Source organism: Acanthochromis polyacanthus, chromosome 21 (assembly GCF_021347895.1).
Source record: "Acanthochromis polyacanthus isolate Apoly-LR-REF ecotype Palm Island chromosome 21, KAUST_Apoly_ChrSc, whole genome shotgun sequence".
Taxonomy (NCBI): Eukaryota; Metazoa; Chordata; class Actinopteri; family Pomacentridae; genus Acanthochromis; species Acanthochromis polyacanthus.
The window spans coordinates 7,911,045-7,932,002 of record NC_067133.1 but is presented as its reverse complement, the minus strand read 5'-3'; the positions used below and the strand labels follow the sequence as shown (position 1 = coordinate 7,932,002).

Sequence of the window (20,958 nt, the reverse complement as noted above, 5' to 3'; positions counted from 1 at the left end):
ACACACACACTAACACACAGCTGACAAAGACACACACAAACTGTAATATTCACATACTTACACACACACAAAAACAGTAACACACATGCTTTAACACATCTGACACACAAATTAACACACAGCTGAGCTGACCCACACATACAATGTAAGACACAACATCAACACACTCTCTGTGGCACATACACACACTGCAACACACAGCTGACACAGAGAAAGGTTTTAAAGTAAGACTTTCTATAAACTGAAGATTGAGCTTTCGGGGTTTTTCTAAATAAAAGACCTTTAAAACAGTCTACAGACGTATTTCTATTAGAATTTTAAAATAAAAACCTTCCAAACTATATATCAAGACATTTGGAAAAAATAAGGCAAAATATGAGAAGGAAAAAAGATGTTAGAGTATTTGTGGGGTTAATATTAAAATATTAAGGCACTTAGGGACAGTTTTCTAAATAAAAGAACCTACAAACAGAATGACATGCATTTTGGTTACCGTTTCAAAATGGAACACCTTACAAACAACACAACACATTTAGGATTACTTTTCAACATAAAAGACATACAGTTTTTAAAAATAAAAGCCCTGGTAAAGTGGAATTTTAGGCATTTGGGTCTAGTTTTTCCAAACAAAAGAGCTTAGAAACAGATAAATTCATGTCATGTCCTCGTAAGTTAAGTTTTTTAAAATAAAATGCTTTACCATCAGGATATTACAGCATTTACCTTACAGTCTACAAAGGCATTTATGGTTTGTTTTCTCCAGAATAAAAGAAGAAGAAAGGGGCGTCAGAACTGAACAGACGAAACGTTTTGAGTCATAGAAAAGATTTTATTGAGCGACACAATGAAATTCATCACATCAGCGTCTCGTGAAGAAGCTCCTCCTAGTCGAGCTTCATCATCTTCAAATGAAGGCACCGTGTGACCGACATAGTGCCTTTAAATTCAGACAAACAGATAAAAACACACCTCAGGCTTATTTTAGGCACTTTAGTCTAAAGCGACGGTTAACATGAACAGCACAGATTCACCTCACGACTCGTTTAAAGGATCCTAGTTGAGAAAAGCTGCACAAAGCTTCCACTCTAATCTCATTTTTAAACCTGTTTTCTCCCAAACTGCTGATTTTCTTCCACTTAAATTAAAGTTAGTCGAGCATTTTGGACTTCTGACTGATTTCTGATGTTGTAAAAAACATTAAAAAATAGGATGCAGCTAATTATGAGTTATATTTTAAAATAAACCTTAGATGAGCTCAAACTAAGGTCTAATTTTGACATTTTATCTTGAGGTTTGGCATGTTGGTGGCAGCATCATGATGTGAAGTTCGTATTTGATTCTCTGCCTCTTGAAGCAACAGAAGCTCCACATTTAAACCGTTTATCACCACCGCTTCCTTCTGTGTTCGCTTGCCGATCGGTTTTCACATAAGCTGCCATTTTAAACTGAGAATAACTGGTCTTTAAAACAACCGTTACCAAAATAAAAGCGCAAAAATGCAAAACGGACATCTTCTCATGTCTTGTTTAATCCAGCCGTCAGTGAAATCCCGAAGAGATGCCTCACAAAAGACGTACATGACAAACTTTGAAGCAGAGTTTTTGACATTTTTGAGTGAAAATTCACTTTTTTAGTTGCCTGATGTTTCAGATTTGATTTGTGAAGTGACAAAGTTTGACTAATATTCCTCACATTTGGGACAAGCTGACTAATACTGGGTAAAGTTGAAGTACGATTGGACGATTTTTAAGTCATTTTTACAATGGATTGTGTCATTTTAGACTATTTTTTTGAGTAATTTTGAGCAAATTGTGCCATTTTTTGTGCCAAAAGTTTTTTATTCCGGATGTTTCAGACAAATTTTGAGTCACTTCAACAGATATGGAGTCATTTTGAAAAGGTTTCAAGTCATTTTCGAGAGACGATGAACTTAAAGGGAGAAGATTTCAGGTGTTTTGTACGGCTGGATGCTAGACTCAGGTCGGGTTCTGGTCTCTCAGCACTCGTCATCAAACTGGACCAAACCTGAACATTTTTCAAGACAATTTTAGTAGTTTTGTGTTCATCTGGGCAAATGTTCTTTTGGAAAACTTCTGACACTTTCTAGATAAATTCTGGGTTATTTTTTTAACATTTGTTGTTATTTTTGACAAATTCGGAGTTCTTTATACATGTTTGGATCTTTTTTTTTTTTTTTTTTAAATCACAGATGGAAGTTTCTACATCCATCATAAATCTGACTTCAGACCTTCAGTTTCACAAAAGTTTGTGCAACAATGGCAGTAAAAAAAGAAGAAAGGGCCTAGAATCTGCTCAGAGAACAGAGAAACTCGTCCCTTACATGTCAAACTACTGCATAAACTATTCATCTGCAGTAAGAGAGAGAGTCCGTCTGGCATTTTGAAGTAAATTAATACAACTTTTGAGTAATTTTGGACATATCTGAATCAAATAATCAAACTTTTGATAAATCTCTGCTGAGTTTAAGACATTTTCAGAATTTTTTAACCCAATGTAGAATGAAACGCAACGCTTGTTTTAGACTCAGACCAGTCAAAAAGTGAGAAAATATAAAGTCTAGCTAATTTTAAGGCTGTTAAATAAGTTCTTTTTGTTTAAAATGAGATTTTTCAGGACGCTCTGGATTAACCGCTGTGATGTTAGCAACACTTCAACGACGTGAAACTAGAGGCCCGAGAAGTTTGTTTAATGCTGCGTTTGAGTCAGTTTGGACAACTGTGAGCTCGAAACGAAACGACTTCAAATGCAAACAATCAACACGACTGACAGCAAGAAAATTAAAAAAGAAAACCGAGGATGAAGACGATATAAGAGGCTGTTGGTGTAATATTTCACATTAAATTAGTCTGAATATGACACACGACGAGTGATAAAGTGTCATTTAGTAGATAATTAACGTTCACTTGTGAGGATGTCTGGACAGAAACTCTCCGAGTTGACTCGAACGCAGCATTATGTGTTTAACTGTGTCCAGAGCTCGCAGCAAAAAAACCCAGAAGCCAAACTGTGTCGTCACTGACTCTGCTGATAATTTTAGTCAAAGAAAATATCAGTTCTTCACGTCAGAAAGCAGCTCAGCGAGTTTCAAGAGTCCTGGTTCCTACAGAGACAAACAGAGACTGGTTGGTGTTGAAAGCACAGTGGTGGCAGGTCTCCAGCAGCCTCTCGTCGGCGGCGGCCATCTTGCTTCTGCAGACTGCCTCCGTCCGGGGACGTAAACTCGACCAGAAGCAGCTGGAGTGGAGGTCTGTCTGAGAGCGAAGCCGCCGCTGCCGGAGGTCGGAGGTCACCGTGACGAGCTCCTCTCCTTGCTGACACAGTCGTCCTGGTTGCTGGTGTCGCCGTTCGCTGCCGTCCCGCAGGTCCGACGCTTCTTCCGGCGGTGAGACATGGCGTCGCCCTCCGAGCCCGACTCCGCCTGCAGGACAGACCCGGCGTTACAGCAGCCTCAGTACGTATAAAAACAACCAGATCTGAATTTGTCCAAACAAATGTATCTTTAGTTGTACCGGGCATTAAAACGAACAAGAAATTGAAGAAAACAAGGACGGTCCAATACTTTTGGAGTAAATTTAGAGCAGTATGTGGTTGTTCCCGCAGGTGAAAAAAGACATCTGGATCCTCCTGTCTGTACTTCAAGGGCCTATAACTGTGAAAATATTCATAGTATGAAGGTAAAACTTTGCATGGCTTCACTAAATGTACTGAAGCTATTGTAGGTGAAGAAGCAGCTCATTCTGAGGAGGTCTGGTGATGTTTTTTAAGGGATCAACCAGCAGTGTTGTGCTACACCTGCAGCACCTGTTGGCAGTGCTAACGCCTGCACACAGGTGACAGCAGGGATTTATGTAGGCAGGGACTGTAACTGTGTTCAGACTCAGCAGAACTTTATGTCCTTTTACAGCCCCTTTATTTCACCACGGTTTGCTCCTGGATGCAGGTAGAAAACAAACAGCACAACACAGGACTTCACAATAACTGAAGTCTGGTTAAAAAGCAGTAATGAGAAGTCTCTGGGGCTTCTTTTGTAACTTTGAAGACCAAACACAGCTTGTGCACCACTGTGTTAATGTGTGTTTAGTATATAGCTACTGTATTCTGTAGGTTTACAGCACCATCTAGAAAGGAATCCCTCATTTATGTTGCTTATATTGATACTTGCATTATTATTAAACATAATATTTGAAATGACTTTTTATTTTTCCCTTCAGTGTGTGTTTCAGGACTTACATCGGAGTTGGAGTCGGATGAGCTGGAGGATGAAGAGGATGAAGAGTCACTGGAGCTGTCAGATGCGATGCCCGTGGACTCCTGTAGGTCCACTTTGTCTGCCAGCGCCGCTAGGTCGGGTCGCTCCTGCTTCAAAATGCTGAAACAACAAATCGAGTGTGAGCAACATGTTTGTCCTGATCCCATGTTACCACGGTGACAGAAGTTTCTGCCTTTCACTGATTTTCAACATTGAATCATAGTCAATCTAATCGGATAAGAATTTACATCTCATTCATTTTACCCTCGACCGTTACAAGCCTTCCAGGACCTGCTGCTGAGTCACATAATGCTGCTGCCACCACCGTGCTTCACATCATGATGGACAAAGGAACGAGCCGTAACGTCTGACGTTGTGGGCAAATGGAGGACGGAGCCGAATATTCAGCCCGGTTCGTCACGCCCGTCCGATGGAGGGGGGTGGCAGTGGGGGTTGGGTCGCAGCGGATATTAGGATCGGTTCATATCGAACAAATACCGTTCGCACGATATCGTCTGACGTTGGGGGGGGGAGGGGGAATCCTGAATATTCGGATCTCAAAATAAATATCCGGATACCACCGTCACGACCGAATATTCGGTTATTCGGGTCCAGCCCTATTAAACTGACCAGGTTTCAATGCTGAAAATCAATAAAAGGGGAAAACTTCCAGGGGGTGAATACTTGTGATATACCTGCAGGTTTCACAAAGACACATTTTTAAAAAATGAAGCTTCCTGCACTGTGGAGGATTCGTTCTTACCGGTACCACTTCCTGGAGAGCTTGGGTCGTCCTCGGACCGTTTTGTGCCACACGATGGGGAAGTTGGTCGTGCTGGCGAAGTTTTGGGTGACGGCGATCGTCGTGTCCAGATTAAGAACAACGTGCCACCATCCACCTGCAGAAACAGAGCAGGTTAAGATTAGATCTGCGATGGTTCATTATTTAGGCTAGTACTGGATTCATTTGATAATCCATCAGTTTGGATAGTTATTTTTTTAATAAAAATTGTGAATATTTTCTGGTTTCTTTCCTCTATAATAATAATAATGATAATAATAATCTTTATTTATATAGCACTTTTCATACATCAGTTGTAGCACAAAGTGCTTTACAAACAGACAAATAATTAAAATAAAATGAAAGAAATTAAGACTCAAATCCAACCCACCCACCCCGCAATCCATACACTGTATTGTTAAAAAGCAACATAAATAAAAGGCAAAAATAAATCAGGGACATTGTTTTACCCAGTACGTACTGAGGAAACATCATAAAGGTTTAAAATAGGTAAACAATGGAGGTTAGCTTAACCTATCAACATTATGTTAGAAAATATTCTCAGATGATTACTGAATCAGCTTTTGAAGTGTAAATATGTTTTCTTTTCTTCTCCAAAAGTAAAACTAATATCTCTGGGTTTGATCAGACAAAACAAACATCTGGAAGTCATTAAATCAAAACTCTGTTCTACTTGGATCAGACCCAACCATATTTTTTTTGTGGTACAACTTGTCAAAACTGCTCAATCAGTTATGAAAGTTTAATAAAAATAGCTTTTCTTTTTTGTTTTACATTTAAAGTATTCTATGTTTAGTTTTGTATTATTGTGACCTTCAGCTGCACGTGGTTCAGAAAACATCACTAGCTGACTTGTGCAGTATCCATTTTTTTGTTCATTTGTGCTCAAAGATGGGATTTTTCTTAACAACTTCTATTTTTTATATTTTATTTCACTCATATTCAGACAGTAGTTGAGCTACTTGTCCAGTATTCAGATTCTGAATCAATGACATGATGAGAAACAAGAGTGAAAATCTCAGGTTTTTATCTTTAATGGTTCCTCAGATATTGATACTCAAATGGACTCAAATTGCAATGAGAAAAAAACCTGTTAAAGTGGATAAGCAGGCAAAATATAAACACATTTTATCTCAGAAAGTATAGAAAAGATGTCAGAGATGGTTGAACAGAAACTGCTGATGATTTGAGTTGAAATGACCGATAATGTATATAAAAATAAAACAGGGAGAGGCTGCTAACGCCCTCTTGTGGAGCCGGCAGGTGCGGTCTAAATCCTGGAGCCGTGTCGAAGGAGCAGCCGAGGGTTTAATCCGTGCTCGACTCCAGCAGCTCGGGTGGCATTAGGTGGATGTAGGTCAGATCGCTTCACTACACGCTGCTGTAAACTGTCAACACACGCCGAGTCACTGCTGGGTCACTGCATATTCTCAATGAAGACGCGCTGCTTTCTGCTATAAAACCAGCAGCTCTCCAAACAAAGACGACAATTTACTACCTTTATCAGAGTCCTACCAACCTACAATCACTTACAGAGGCGGTGAATTCATCAGAGTTTTGCTTGCATCTTTCCTGCAGCTCATATTTACGTTCAGTGTTAATAAATCTCAGGGTTCTTCCTGCATAGAATAATTTCAGGTCACCAAAGAGGCTTTATGTGCATCAAAATGATGAGAACTGAGAATAAGAAAGGGAAATACACATTTTTCACAACAGTTTTGCTTGTTCCTGGTTCAACAAATGGCCTAAATAACAGGAAAATACATGAATTCTGTCAGATAAAATAACTATCTCAATACTGTGACTATGCAGGAGTAACACAGAATCTGATATTTTCTTTATTCATCGCTTTGTGATACCAAAGATGTTGACTTTGCTGTCAGAAGCAACAAAGTAAAGCATGAAACCATCACACCCGAGAGCCTGAAAACGTTCATGAATCCAAAATCAAAACAGCTGGTTTTCTGTGGCTCTCCTATTATTACGCTGTCAAGACATTTACTGTTTAAACTTTCCCCTTTTTTTGAATTTTCTCTTCAGTTCTATGGTTTAAATTTGGTGTTTTTTTAAATGAGGTTTGGTAACAAGAAAATGAATTTAACCCTCCTGTTGTTCTCATTTACAGGCACCAAAAATATTGTTTCCTTGTCTGAAAAAAATCCAAACATTCAGCAAAAAAAAAAATTAACACATTGTGGAAATTTGTAAAATCTTCAAGAAGAAAATTCCAATAATTCTTTAAACGTTACCCTCAAAAGTTTTAATTTAAAAAAAAAATCCACCAAATTTGGCAAGAAAATTCTTGTAAATATTTTCAAAAAATGAGTAAAAATCTTCAAAAAAATCCTAAAAATATCTAAAGTTATTACATATATATCAGTAAAACTTCTAATATTTTCTTTAAGAACATTCGCATAAAAATCAACCAAAATACAGTGAGATTTGCTGGATTTTGGTTGATTTTTATCTGAATGTTCTTAAAGAAACATTTTTAACATTTCTTTTTTCCACCAAAAATGCTGAAAATGTGGAAAACAGAAGTTTCACTGTGAAAATACTTTTTTTCTCCACATTTACAAACTTTAAAACGGGTCAATTTGACCCACAGGACAACATGAGGGTTAAAGAGGAACCACAGGACGGTGATATAAAGACTCACCGGGTACGAACACCGTCTCTCCGGGTCTCTGTAGGATCTCCAGCGGCCTGAACTCGGGCGGCCATGATGGCTGCTGTGTCCGCGGGTAAACGACGCTGAACCAGGTGATAGCCTCGTCCTGCTGGTTGCCTCCGTCCTCTCTGGTCACCTTGATCAGCTCTCTGGGAGTGTTGGTGGGGAACAGGCACCACCTCTTGTGGCCCTGAACCAGGGCGTTCCAGGCGCTGGTGCCCAGCGGGTCGATGTGGATGCCGGTACCGGAGCGGGCCGGGCCCATCACGAACCACCTGGGTTTAGACACGACCCGTTTATGTTATTCAGCACATTTAAATCAACAGATGCTGCACAAAAGTGTTAAATATAAAGATTAAGTTTGATTCGGAATCACTTATTAATCCCAGAGGGAAAGTAGTCACATTACAGCTGCTTTCATTAAAAAATATAAACATAGATAAACATAAGCAGAAAAATAAATCCTAAAAACATAAACATGAGCAGAAAAATAAATCCTAAAAACATAAACATGAGCAGAAAAATAAATCCTAAAAACATAAACATGAGCAGAAAAATATAGGAATAACAGTTAAAAATGTACATTATACTTGGAAAATAATAATTAAGTACATGGTCTGAAAAATAATTGTAGTTCTACGAATACAGTAAACAAATAATTTATATCAGTTTTAAATACAGTAAATAATTAATAATAGTTTTAAGTATATAATGAATAATTAATATTTCTACATATACAGTAAATAAATAATAGCTTTAAGTATATAGTCAATAAATAATAGTTTTAAGCATACAGTAAATAATAATATCAGAGCTGTATCAGAGTTTATATTGATTGGGATTAATGCAACAAACATAAATACTACTTTTAGGACACTAAAGTATCATTTATGATATACACTAATGATTTAACCCTCATTCTTCCACTAGGACATTTTGTCTTTTTCATTTTTAGGTTATTTTGGCTGTGTTAATACATTTGGCTTCAAATTTGGTAAAAGAGTTGGAATTTTAAAATTTGGACTTTCTAACACGAGACGCTCGGTAACAAAAATCCAAAATAATAATTATCATTATCTTCGTTGAATTTTCACGTATGATTGCGCAGATATTACAAGTTGTACCAAAGTAATGGCAGATAATTTGGGTCTGAAGTTTCAACATGGCTTTCCGAATCTAACTAAGATTTTTTTTTTAAAGGGTATGTTTGTTATTTTGAGAACTGTATCATCTAAAACAATATTCCAGATTCTGAACAACTTTCACCTTCACTCGACATAAATCAGCTGTGTTGGACAGTAAATAATATCAGTGAGCTTCAGAGTTCATCAACAAATGCTCTAACAGTCATTCTAAAGTCAGTGGCTCCACCTGGTGGTTCAACATCTACAACACATTTTCTGACGGCTCCAGATCAGTTCATACTAGAGGATGGACACAATTTAAAAAATTAATCTGATTAGAGGCTTTGTGTTGAATTGATCGCGATTAATCACATTTTTGTCAGACATCATTATTTGACACAATAAGTTTTCAATTCAAATAAATTTTGGTTAACGACTGAATGGATGAATAGACACATACATGTTTCTAATTTAAAACTGGAACACAAAAGTGATTGTGATGATATAAAGACAGGCTTTAGTTTGGTTTTCCCTTTGAAGGACAAAGACTTGAAAATCCATAGATTCATTCTGTTTTCATAGTTTCTGGGTCTACAAATCACCATTGGTCCTGAGGTGATATTAATCCCATGCAAATAGGACTTAATCTGATGAAAACCTATCACTGATTGACTATTTAAGATGTGTATTTGGTGGTTCTGAAGTGGAAACTTGCAGCCTGGATGGACGAGGTGAAACCAGACTCACCTGTACGGCGGCCGGCGTTTCTCCCCAGCGAACTGGAACAGGTCGTCCGTGAAGAACACGGGAACCTGGTAGTCCTCCAGCAGCTTGCGGCGCTTGGCGTGTTCGCCGTAGCTGCTGTCGAAGATGTAGAGCGGGCTGTCGTCCCTGGTGGACTCCAGGTACTCCGTGTAGTACTTCATCTTCATCTTCACCGAGTAGCCGTCGTTGTCCTCACCGCACTTGAACTTCTGGTTGCGGTATTTGCGTTTGAGGCGCTCCAGGGTCCATTTCTCCCGGGCGGGCCAGTTCTCCTGGCAGCCGAGCAGGACGACAGGCTTGTAGGGCCTCTCGAAGCGCTGGATGAACTCCTCTGGACTGAGGTGGAGAGCGTCCACTCGCTCCACGTTGTCCTGCAACATCAGTACAAACAGTGTGAATACAAAGACTAGTGAAGACAAGGCTCACTTCATCTCAAACATCAGACAATCTCTCATGACCATCTCGGATTTGCCTGAAAGTTTTATACCATGAAATACTGACGACCAAGTGATTAGATTTTGGCAGTGATGCAGATCAAAGTATTGATCCACAGATTTGGTAAAGATTTCATCCATTGGAAATGAGACATCACAGTCTGGGTGCTTTTCTTGTTTAGTATTTTCATCTATAAAGCTTTTCCTGGTGGAACAATCAGGTATTACAGTTAATCTACAATACACTGTGACAGGCATGATTTTCTTCTTCTGCTTTATCAGTTAATATATTTGTAATCTGTAAACTTAATGTAAACTAATGGATTAAAAGGCATCATCCCTAGTTTGTAAACTGAGCAGATCTTGGAGGAGACAGAAGTATTGTTTTTAATCAAAAAATACTTCTAATTCTGCTATTATTTTAAGCACATTTCTTTGGGTTACCTCTGTTGGCATTTTAATAGCTGAAATTGTCCTTTTTATATTTTGAAAAAAAATTGTAATTAATAGTTTAATCGATGTAAAAGTCTTATATTATAATATATTATATTCTATATATTATAATATTCCATCCACATGTGCAGAGATTGTGAACCCATTTTCCTCGAGCCGAGTTAAAAGATGAAATGCAACATAACATCACAACACAAAGAGAAGGGTGTGTGATGTGAACACATACGTATGTGTTGAGATGAACAGGTAAGTGCTGGTTAAACATCTCTTTTATGAACTCAGTCACACCCACACAGACTGGAGCAGAACTATTTATTGGCCAATAACCATCATAAGATTTTATGCTGAACTTTTTCTGTAAATTTATCGTGCAAAATTTATACATGATTATTTCATTTTTGAATGTTAATGTAAAATGAGTTTTGTATAACGGAATTCACCGGTGAAAACTTTAAAAAGTGCATTCTGGGTAAACTTTCAAGGCTCATATCGGCATGTGTGATACATGGTTGGTCAGAACAAGTTCTAGACGATGAAAGCGTAACTTTACTCACAGAAAATAGCAGAATCATCTAAAAGACATGTTGCATTATGTGGAAAAAGCAGTTTCAGACATAGTCATTAATTAAACTGAGATTCTATTTACTGAAGGAATGAAACTCTTGAAAATGTCTGCAGCATCATGGAAAGACAAGTCTTCAATATCAAAATTACACATAATCATACAAAGCAACTGGATGTAAAACTGGTCTGGTGTCAGTTTTTACCAGAACTCAAATATGATTTACATCCTAAAATGTCCATGAGTCCATCTGTTGTGCTGATGAAGTTCTGAGGCTCAGAAATGATGGAAAAAGTCCATTAAAAAGTGATAAATCTGGACCCACCTCTATGTATGTCAGTGGTCTGGAATTCTGGAAATATTCATAGTATGAAGGTAAACTTTGATCATTAATAAAGTTACTGTAGATGATGAAACAACTGATTGAGAAAGTCAGGGGGAGGACTGATTGATCTTTAATTGAATTAGACGACAGATTTAGCTAAATATATGGCAGAAAAATTAAATATTGCAATGTCAGTGAATTTCAAATATCGTTCTAATTACAAACCAATAATATGTTACTTTGTCTTTCTCTGTGTTTACATAACTACTTTTAAACTCTAATATTAGTGCCTGAACTTGAATACCTCCTGTACTGCTGCTTTTTTTAAAATCATGTTTGCTTTCAGAAGTTTAAAAGTGTTAAAGAGCGGAGAAGCTGCCCCAGAAAGTGCCGGTTACATATCTGCCCCTACATTGTCTACGTGACGGGCTGCACTGCTGCTAGCCTAGCCTTAGCTTAGCATCGGCGGCTACACTGACAGTTACCTTCACGGTGCGGTGCGACAGGTCGAACGTCTCATGGTAGCCGTGTTTTATCCAATCCAGAGAGTCCTTCAGCTCGGGCCTGGCGCTCCGTTTCGCCTCTTTGATCCTCTTTTTACTCTTGTGGTTCATTCCTCCTCCGGGCTTTAAAAAGAAAACACCGCTACTCAGCTAGCTATCGAGCTAACCCGGGGCTAGCGCACAAACACATTCACTAGCCTGCACTGACACCCGGCTAGCGCTGGTCTCACGCCCCGTTAACCTGACAAGTCAACCGAAACCACGCGGCCGGTAATATGTGAAACACAGGTGTGTACCGACAGGTGTGGCAGCACTTTAACAAAACCTGCCTGCTCGGTAAAGCCAGGTAAACAGCTAACAGGCTAGCATGTGCGGCTACCAGGCAGCGGGCGACACAATGCTTTTGCAACTGATTGACAGAATCAGCGCCCGCCCCTATGGCAGACAAGAAATCCCATTGGCTACAGCGTCCACAGAAGCAAAGCGCTGATTGGTTCATGAGTAGAATAAGCCTTCCCGCCGGTGGATTTGATTGGCTGATTCAGCGTCCCCTTTGTGTTTTGGTTGGTGCGGAAATAGATCCAACCGGCATGGCTGCTCGTGTGAGATTTAATATGTTTCTGAAATTAATCAGTTAGTATGAGTTTTTGTTTTAAAGACAAACAGTAAGACTGACAACAGACGATGTAAATATGTAAATTTAGAGAGTGTTAGCTCTTAAAATGGCCCACAGTGGAGCCGAAGCAGCTAGCATAGCTTACAAAGTTTTCACGTTTAAAGACAAGAAGAAGAAACCGGAGGAGTCGCTTTCTGTCTCCATCCCTGAGGTCTGTTTGAGCTCATAAGTACAATATTTGACCAAATATTTAGCATACATTTCCGTGTGTGAAGCTGGTTTATGGTATAAATTAGCTGCCGTCCTGCTTTTATGTTGCTCTGTCACACAATCATGATGCTAACCCTTAAAAACACTCAAAATTTCAGATAAATATTTGGATATAAATGGTTTTTATGCGTTAGAAATAATTACTAGAAGATTTATATAACACTATAGTCCTCGCTTTAATTCGGCTTATATCCCGTATACATACATATATTTATTTAACTAATATCTGAATTTAGAAAACCGGAAACTGTTAGTTATGGTTAATTTAAAGATAACCCTGGATGCATTAATAATACGTACCTGCTAAAACAACCATCAGAGGATCATGGGAATTATTAGGATCTTCTGTTTAGTTCAGCTTGCATCAAGTGCATAAACGTGTTTATTTATGTAATATTAGGGTTAATAGAACTCGATTATCTCATTAGACTACAACAGGAGAGCCGCTTAAAGGCATTAGAGGAGATTTTATTTCCTACGACTTTGAACGTAGCATGCGCATGCGCACATACAACCTCTCCCTCACCCACCTCTAACCTCCCCCCTCTTAACATTTACGAAGAAACACCCCCCTCCATAATAGAGTGCCTATATAATGAGAGTGGCGACAACTGGGGATTTGAAGCCATTTTGTTTCCATTCACTCAATATGGGACGCGCAGCGCGAGGTGCACATTCACGAAAACTATGGATTGTTTACTGATTTCAAGACATGTTTTGGACAAAATAATTTACTCGCTTGTTTTGTCTGGATGTCCAAGGTTGGATTATGGCTGTTTTGTGGAATATTTTCATCTGTGACTAGTTTTGAGCCTTCAAAGGTGAGTTCTGCTGTTTACGTTATTTGCTGTTTGTTGGACAAATGTGTTTATATTACTCGCTGTGGTAATCACATCTGAAAGTGGTTTATACCGGCGGATTCATGAGAATCTAAGCTTTCCATGGGTGTATAATGTTTCTATCATCGAGCTGGCAGCTTCGGTCAATTTAGTAAAATACGTCTTCCCGTCCGCCTGTACGGTGCTGCAGCTGTAAGCATATGGCTAACAGCATCCTCATGCTAACGGCGGCTAACAGCCCAGAAACAGGTGAAGAACACGGAGCCTGTTCGAGTCATATGAGGCTGATAAGTGACTGCAGGTTGGACGGAAAACAGAAAATAGGAAACAGAAAACTGTCAGCTGTTTGTTGAATTCGAAATCATGTGAATGAACAGGGAGGCTGTTGTCGAAGCTCAGATGGGCCGCTGAAGTTTAACGGGTTACCCCGTTAAACTTCAGCGGCCCGTATTTCATGCATCTCCATGCATGAAAATGGTCAAAGTCAAAATAACCACAACTGCCTAAAATCACATCAAACTTTTCTATCTGTCATTCGCCCATACATCATAACATGAAAGTACATACATGGGACTAACCTGGTACAAAAATCATGATGAAGTCGGTTTCCATCCCACTCTCCGGACTTTATTTTCCCACAGTTTCCTTCTTTCACGACTCCTGGGAAATCTAAACATGTGTAATCCCTTCTCGGATCGATTTGTGTACCCAAAGGCACAACAGCCCGTCATTTTTCAGGTATTTATGAAGCCAAGAAAGTCCGAGAATTACTCTCTGCGTTGTAAACAACGTTAACAGGCATAACCGGCGTTCATAAATAGGAAACAAAATGGCTCCTATAGATCACGTGACCAAAATTTTTTGGACCCGTCATGTCGCCACTCTCATTATATAGGCACTCTACTCCATAAGAGAGACAGCAGGTCCGATTTGTGGCACTAGCAGCGAGCAGTGACACTTTTTGTGGCACCGCGCCGGAAGCCACGGTTAATGCCACTGTTTGGGCGAGATGCCACTGCCGCGGTGCCACTGTTTGTGCCACAAGCAGTGACACTTTTTGTGGCACCGACGCGGATGCCACAGTTAATGCCACTGTTTGGGCGAGATGCCACTGCCGCAGCGGCATTTCCAGTGGCCTCTGGAGATGCCAGCAGAGATTCCACGGTTAATTCCACTGTTTAGGGAACATGCCATGGTTAATACCAGTACTTTTACCGCTGTTTAGGCGAGATGCCACGGTTAACGCCACTGTTTAGGGGATGCCACGGTTAATGCCAGTACTTTTACCGCTGTTTAGGCGAGATGCCACGGTTAATGTCACTGTTTAGTGGTCGGTAACTGGCGGCCCGCGGGCCAAAATGGCCCGTCAGGAATAATATCTGGCCCACCAGATGATTTTGAAAATTTGATTTGGCAGGGAGCCAAGCCAGTCCGCCGCAACAGGAAACTCGCGTGGTCGGCTGCTGCCGGGCATTTCCGCGTTTGCGCTGCTGGTCGGACACGGTTGTACCAGCCAGATTTCACTGAGCAACAGTGTGTGCAAAACATGTGTGTGTCTCGGGAGTCATTTTTAATATTTTAATACATCTGTGATCAGAATTGAGACGTGTGTCCCAAGCAGCGGCGATCAGCTGTCGAAGCTCCGCTGTAACTCGTAACAAGGCCTGAGCCGGAAGATTTTTGATTGACAGGAAAGGGAGCAAACCAAACGCCTCGGTCCGAGCGCAATGATTGGCTGATGTTTTTCAGGTCCTGCCATGTCCACAGTTATTTTTTTTTTAATTTTTTTAGAAACCATACATACAAGTCCACTAAAGGTCAGTATATTCATTTTATGTGAATCAGACAAATTAAAAAACAAAAAACAAAAAAACATCCTCCATAATGCCTTTAAATCAACTGAACAAGTCAAATTAAAAGTTAACAGATGCCAAATGGTGAAAACTGTTGATGCCAATTTTAAGAGGACCTTATATTTTCTTGACTGATTGTGTGTTTTAACCAGTTGCATACATTTGTGGGTTAAACATCAAGAAGTCCTCAAATTATCGGGTTTATTGGTACTGGTTTTGTTTTGGTCTGCAACTCTCAACGAAAATGTGAGAAAACACAATAATCTAAAACCCAAAGAATCCCAGTTTACAGTGATTAGAAACACACAGAGGCAAGATATCTTCACTCTACAAGGACACTCCTTGTTGGTAGATTTTCACTGTAAATGAGCTGTTTGTAAAATGTTCTGTGTATCATCTGACCCCAGGTTCTGGACCCTCAGTATGGCATGTATGTGTGGCCCAGCGCAGTGGTTCTGGCTCAGTATCTGTGGACGTACAGAGACGAGCTGAAAGGGAAGACGGTGCTGGAGGTGAGCGCGATTCATTTCACACCGAACACTTTTCCTGGAAAACAGCTGGAAGAATAAAACAGAATATTAACAGAATTCAGACAGTCTAAACTTTTACCTAACCAAACCTCCAACAGTTATTTAAGTTTTTTTGGTTTGACATTCTTGACCGAAGTTTCCAATAAAATTTGTCTCCAGAAGCTTCAGCTAACTGTTTAGTTTAGATAATGACTTAATTTACCCAGAATTCATAGCAGTGAGAGCTAAACAGCTGAGATCAGCTGATAGATGTCAACTTAAGACTGTTTGTTTAGACTAAACCTCAGAGTCTTTGTGTGAAATCTAACCAAGTACATTTACCAAACACTACTGAAACACAGCACTTATGTACTTTCATTTTACTTCATGATTCCATTCTAATACATTTACAAAGATGCAAAACAACCACAAAATGACAGAAAGCAACAACCAAGTAGTTTTTTATGCTTTTGCCAGCATGAAAAGCAGCGTTCTTGTCACAGTGCTGTAGAAAGTGGTGCATTTTCACCTTCTGACAATTTAAAATGATTTAAAATGCAGCATTTTAATTTGCATCACAGGGAAACAGAAGTTTTTGATTCAAGATTCAAAACCTTTATTTATCACAAATACAATTATACACAGTATAATGCGCAGTGAAATGCATTGTGCACCTGTTCCAAACCGAAACAATAAGAATAAAAGTACACAAGAAATATGGATATATATGCATATTTAAGTATATATATATATATATATATATATATATATATATATATATGTATATATACATATACGTACACACACACACAAGGTGAAAGTGAATGGGATATTGAACAGAGGTTGCAGGTTGATTGTCTATTGAGTCCACTGTTTCAGGTTCAGCAGGCAGACATTTTTGGCACTTTCTGCTTTCCTTACACCCGTAAACATAAAGTATAAATCCAGTTTTAGTCCAGGACCTGATGCCGTCTCTCCTCCTCAGCTCGGTGCCGGTGTCGGGCTGCCTGGTGTGGTGGCGGCGAGCTGCGGTGCTGCAGTGATCCTGTCCGACAAACCTTCATGTCTGCAGAACTGCAGGCGCAGCTGCGATGCCAACGGCCTCCAGGAGGTGGCGCTGGTGGGGCTGAAGTGGGGTGAGGTGTCCCCGGACCTCGTCCTGCTGCCCAGACTGGACGTCATCCTGGGATCAGACGTCTTCTACGACCCCCGAGGTTAGTTTACTGACAGGAAAGAACCGACAGCTGACTGTGGAGCTACAAAGAGACACAAAACAACTACAAAGACACACAAAATGACTACAGATACATGACAAACAGCCTCAAAGAGACACAAACACCCACCAAGACATGCAAAACAACTACAAAGAGACAAAAATGACTCCAAACATATGAAATACAGTGACACAGAGAAACAAAACAACCACAAAGAGACACAAAAAGACTACAAAGACACAAAAACACCCAAATGTCTTCAAGGTTTACATGTGACAAGAACTTTTTCTAAATGTGTGTGTTTTTGTTGGGGATTAATTTGTTCCAGTTCATTTCTTCTTCTCTAAAACAACACAAAAATCTACAAAAGCTCAAACTCAAAGTTTAACTGATCAACTCTGTAAAATGTAAAAACTGCTGCGACCTGTTTCAGATTTTGAAGACGTCATCGTGAGTGTTGCTTTCCTTCTGAGGAAAAACCCTGAAGCCCAGTTCTGGACCACATACCAACTCAGAAGGTACTGCTGCTGATTCCACACAGTGAAAGTGCTCTCTGTTTATGGTTGCTTTATCACTTTGTGGTCATTTTTATTCTTTTTGTGATCATTTTGTGTCTTTTTGTGCCTTTTGTGTCTCTTTGTGGTTTTGTTGTGTGTCTTTGTGGTTGTGTTGTGAGTCTGTCTCCTGTGGTTTGAGTTTAACACACAGAATAACTCCCCGTCTCTGACTGTGTTTCAGTGCTGACTGGTCGATCGAGTCGCTGCTGCATCGCTGGAAACTGAACTGTGTTGAAGTTGAGCTCGACCAGTTTGATGCTGACGGATGTGATCTGGCCGGGTCGAGTCTGCCGGGAAAACACAGCATCCAGATGATGATCATAACCCAGAGGACAGAGTCGGGCCACGGTTAGCATTAGTTAGCATGAGTTAGCATTTCAGACACAAACAACTTCATCCTTCAAGTGGAAAATGTCTCTGACAGCAGCGTCTCTGTTGGGAATTAGAGCTGAAACGAACATACATTTTTGTTTTCAACAACAAAACTTCTCCTCAGTATTTTTTAACAACAATCCTGGTTGATAATGTGTCAGAAAATCAATTCAAAGTTGTTTTTACCGCTAGCAGTTGATGTTTTCAGCTTGCAATGACATTACAATAACCATTTTGACTTTTTGTGTAAAGATAGACATTTCTGCATTTGTTTTTTGTTTTTGTAAATAAATACAAACTGGTATTCCCCTATGAACAGCAGCCTTTGTGATCCAATGAGTCCATGTCAACACTTTGTCAAAATAGCAAAAAACCTAGACCCCTCACTGTTCTTGCTACATCAAAAATGACCTAAAAAAAGTACATAAGTTGTTCCAAACGACAAAAACTTTTCCAAAACACAAAAATGGTTCCAAATGACACAAAATCTGTCCAAATGAATTCAAACTTGTGTAAAACAGCTCTAAAATTATCCAAAACAACATAAAACTTGTTCAGAACAACTCATGATTGTGCCAAAATGACAAATTTTGTCCAAAGTAACTTTTTCAAAAATGACACAAACTTTTCCAAAGCTCAAAAATGGTGCAAAATAACACAAAATGTGTCCAAAAATTGTCCAGACGTTCTACATATTGGATTATATTGATGCTAGAGTCTTAAAAGTTCTTGAAATGTTGACGAAAGACTGTATTTCAATAGAAACATGGATCCATCCATGTACGTGCACTTACAGGAACTTCATAGTGACACAACACCAGTCTGGATTGAACATCTTCAGATCAAAGAACCTTCTTCCAGTTGACCTCAGAGTCTCCACATGTCTTCTGGTGAACTCTGGTCCAGATTTAATTTGAGCTTTTCCATCAGAGTCTTTCTCTTTGTCTCCATAAAGCTTTGACTGGTGAAGAACAGACAACAGTTGTTTTATGAACAGTCTCTCCATCTCAGCTGCTGAAGCTTGGAACTCCTTCAGAGGAGTCGTAAGTGTCTTGGTGGTACTTTTGTAGCTGTTTGTCGCTTCAGAATCTCATAAATTGTACTGTTGCTGAATAATGTTATTTTCCTGTTGTCGTCGGCTGTGTTAAGTACTACGGTGCATCTACCTTTGTCAACTAGCAGGATTGTGATATTCTTAAAGATGCTACCGTCCTATTTTAACTGGGATGTCAGGTTGCAAGGAGGGATTTTAGCTTTGGAGGAAGCTGCTGATGCTTTCAACCTGAGCTGTTCTGCTTCTGGTCATTTATTTCTAACAGCTGATTCTGTGGCTGTGAAAAGGTCCACTACTGGTAAATCTTGAAGGAAAAGTTCAGACATCCTTGTCTGGTTGGGTTAGTTCCCAATCTGCTGTAATGGAACTTCTTGGTAAGTCCACAATTTTAAATTCAAATCTCATAAAATATTATCAGACAATAGAGGGTTGTGTTAAAAAATAGTAAGATGTTCAATTTCTGTGCCAAATGTCAAAAGGAGATCGAGAGTTAAAGCTGTGAGTTGATTAATTAAAATGTTCCAACAATGAGCTAAATACAGAGTTGATGCTTCATTCTCATCAGCTACATGGATATTAAAGTTAAACTATAATGACTTCATCTGTACTGAGACTAAATCAGCCAAGAAAGCTGAGAATTCAGATAGAAACTCATAGAAGGTAATGTAACGACTAACAGCAAGCCAAACAGGTTGGGAACCACTGGTCTGAATGATCAGAAGTCAGTCAGTTGTGCTGCTGTGGAAGGTAAATCAGGTGGTTTCCAGGAATCCACAGCTGCTATATAACAGTCCAGAAGGAAATTATTGTCATGACCTGGAACACAGCTGTAATGAGGGACATGAATAGATAAGAGTCTTCTATGAAAATGATTTCTGAGGGAGTTTCAGTGATATAAACTTTATTATGTCTGTTATTATACCAAGAGTTGAAAGTGAAACCAATCTGTCTTTAGACGATGAAACAAAGAAAACATTAGTTAAAACCTTCCAATCATCTCATCTTTATGCTCACCTGGTTTCACTGTTTGGTCAATGAGGTTTTGGTAACAATTGGAGAAATTGAAACACTGACCACATTTGTGGATCTCTGGGAGACTTGTAGTGTTTTACCGTAGTAGTATCCATGATGTGAGATGAATGAATGTATCTCACTGTGATGAAGGAAAAGTCTCTCTGGCAGTCTAGTCAGGTCAGAGGTTCTGTATTAAAACTGCACCAATGAGAGCAGTTATATCAGCATTTTCCCCTCCACCTGACTCACTGTCTGTCACATGTTCTGACTTTTTGCTAGCACAAATGCAAAATTTAAGATCAAATTCACAACTAGAAAAGCACTCAGAGAGCACAGACCTTCACCAAGGATATTGACATTCCCACAGAGAGGAAAACAGGAAACCCATGCAGTAAAGGATCATGAGCTGGAATTGAACCTGCATCTCTGACACAGTTCTGTTTACAAATCACCTTCTTAACCAGTTGAGCTGTCTGGACACTTGTTCTGATTTGTTGGATGACATACTAACCTATGATGTTTTTGTCATATTTTGGACCACATACTACAACATACTAAAAAAAATCAAAGTGATCCAGGATCCTTTCCGGATTGCCACCAAAATTAAATCAGCTCTTCCTCTTATCTTAGTCTACATCCCCTCAAAATTCCATCTGAATCTGCCCAAGCGTTTTTGAGTTATCTTGCTAAAAGACAGACAGACACACAAACGCCGGGTGTCACATAACCTCCTTGGCAGAGGTAAATATGT

At 39.4% G+C, this 20,958-nt stretch overlaps 2 protein-coding genes across 4 annotated transcripts in view; one reads left to right on the top strand and one right to left on the bottom strand.

The window, feature by feature from the left end:
* Positions 1-808: 808 nt before the first annotated feature.
* Positions 809-12,308, bottom strand: jmjd6 (jumonji domain containing 6, arginine demethylase and lysine hydroxylase). The gene is made up of 6 exons (XM_022200002.2): positions 11,892-12,308; positions 9,615-10,003; positions 7,732-8,018; positions 5,034-5,169; positions 4,252-4,390; positions 809-3,439 (listed from the first exon to the last, which is right to left on the bottom strand). Exons 1-6 carry the CDS (start codon positions 12,018-12,020, stop codon positions 3,308-3,310), a joined length of 1,212 nt encoding a protein of 403 aa, XP_022055694.1. The 5' UTR covers positions 12,021-12,308; the 3' UTR covers positions 809-3,307.
* Positions 12,309-12,453: 145 nt separating this feature from the next.
* Positions 12,454-20,958, top strand: part of mettl23 (methyltransferase like 23) — a 46,315-nt gene continuing 37,810 nt past the window's right edge. Inside the window, exons 1-6 of one of the 3 annotated variants that reach the window (XM_051941417.1) lie at positions 12,454-12,736; positions 13,557-13,616; positions 15,895-15,999; positions 16,982-17,210; positions 17,644-17,728; positions 17,949-18,455. In XM_051941417.1, the coding sequence (XP_051797377.1) occupies positions 12,632-12,736; positions 13,557-13,616; positions 15,895-15,999; positions 16,982-17,210; positions 17,644-17,728; positions 17,949-18,120 (756 nt within the window). In that variant the 5' untranslated portion in view covers positions 12,454-12,631 and the 3' untranslated portion in view covers positions 18,121-18,455. Of the gene's footprint in view, positions 12,737-13,556; positions 13,617-15,894; positions 16,000-16,981; positions 17,211-17,643; positions 17,729-17,948; positions 18,456-20,958 lie in introns of those variants that run through there. The other 2 variants (XM_051941418.1, XM_022200016.2) reach the window with 2 other exon arrangements.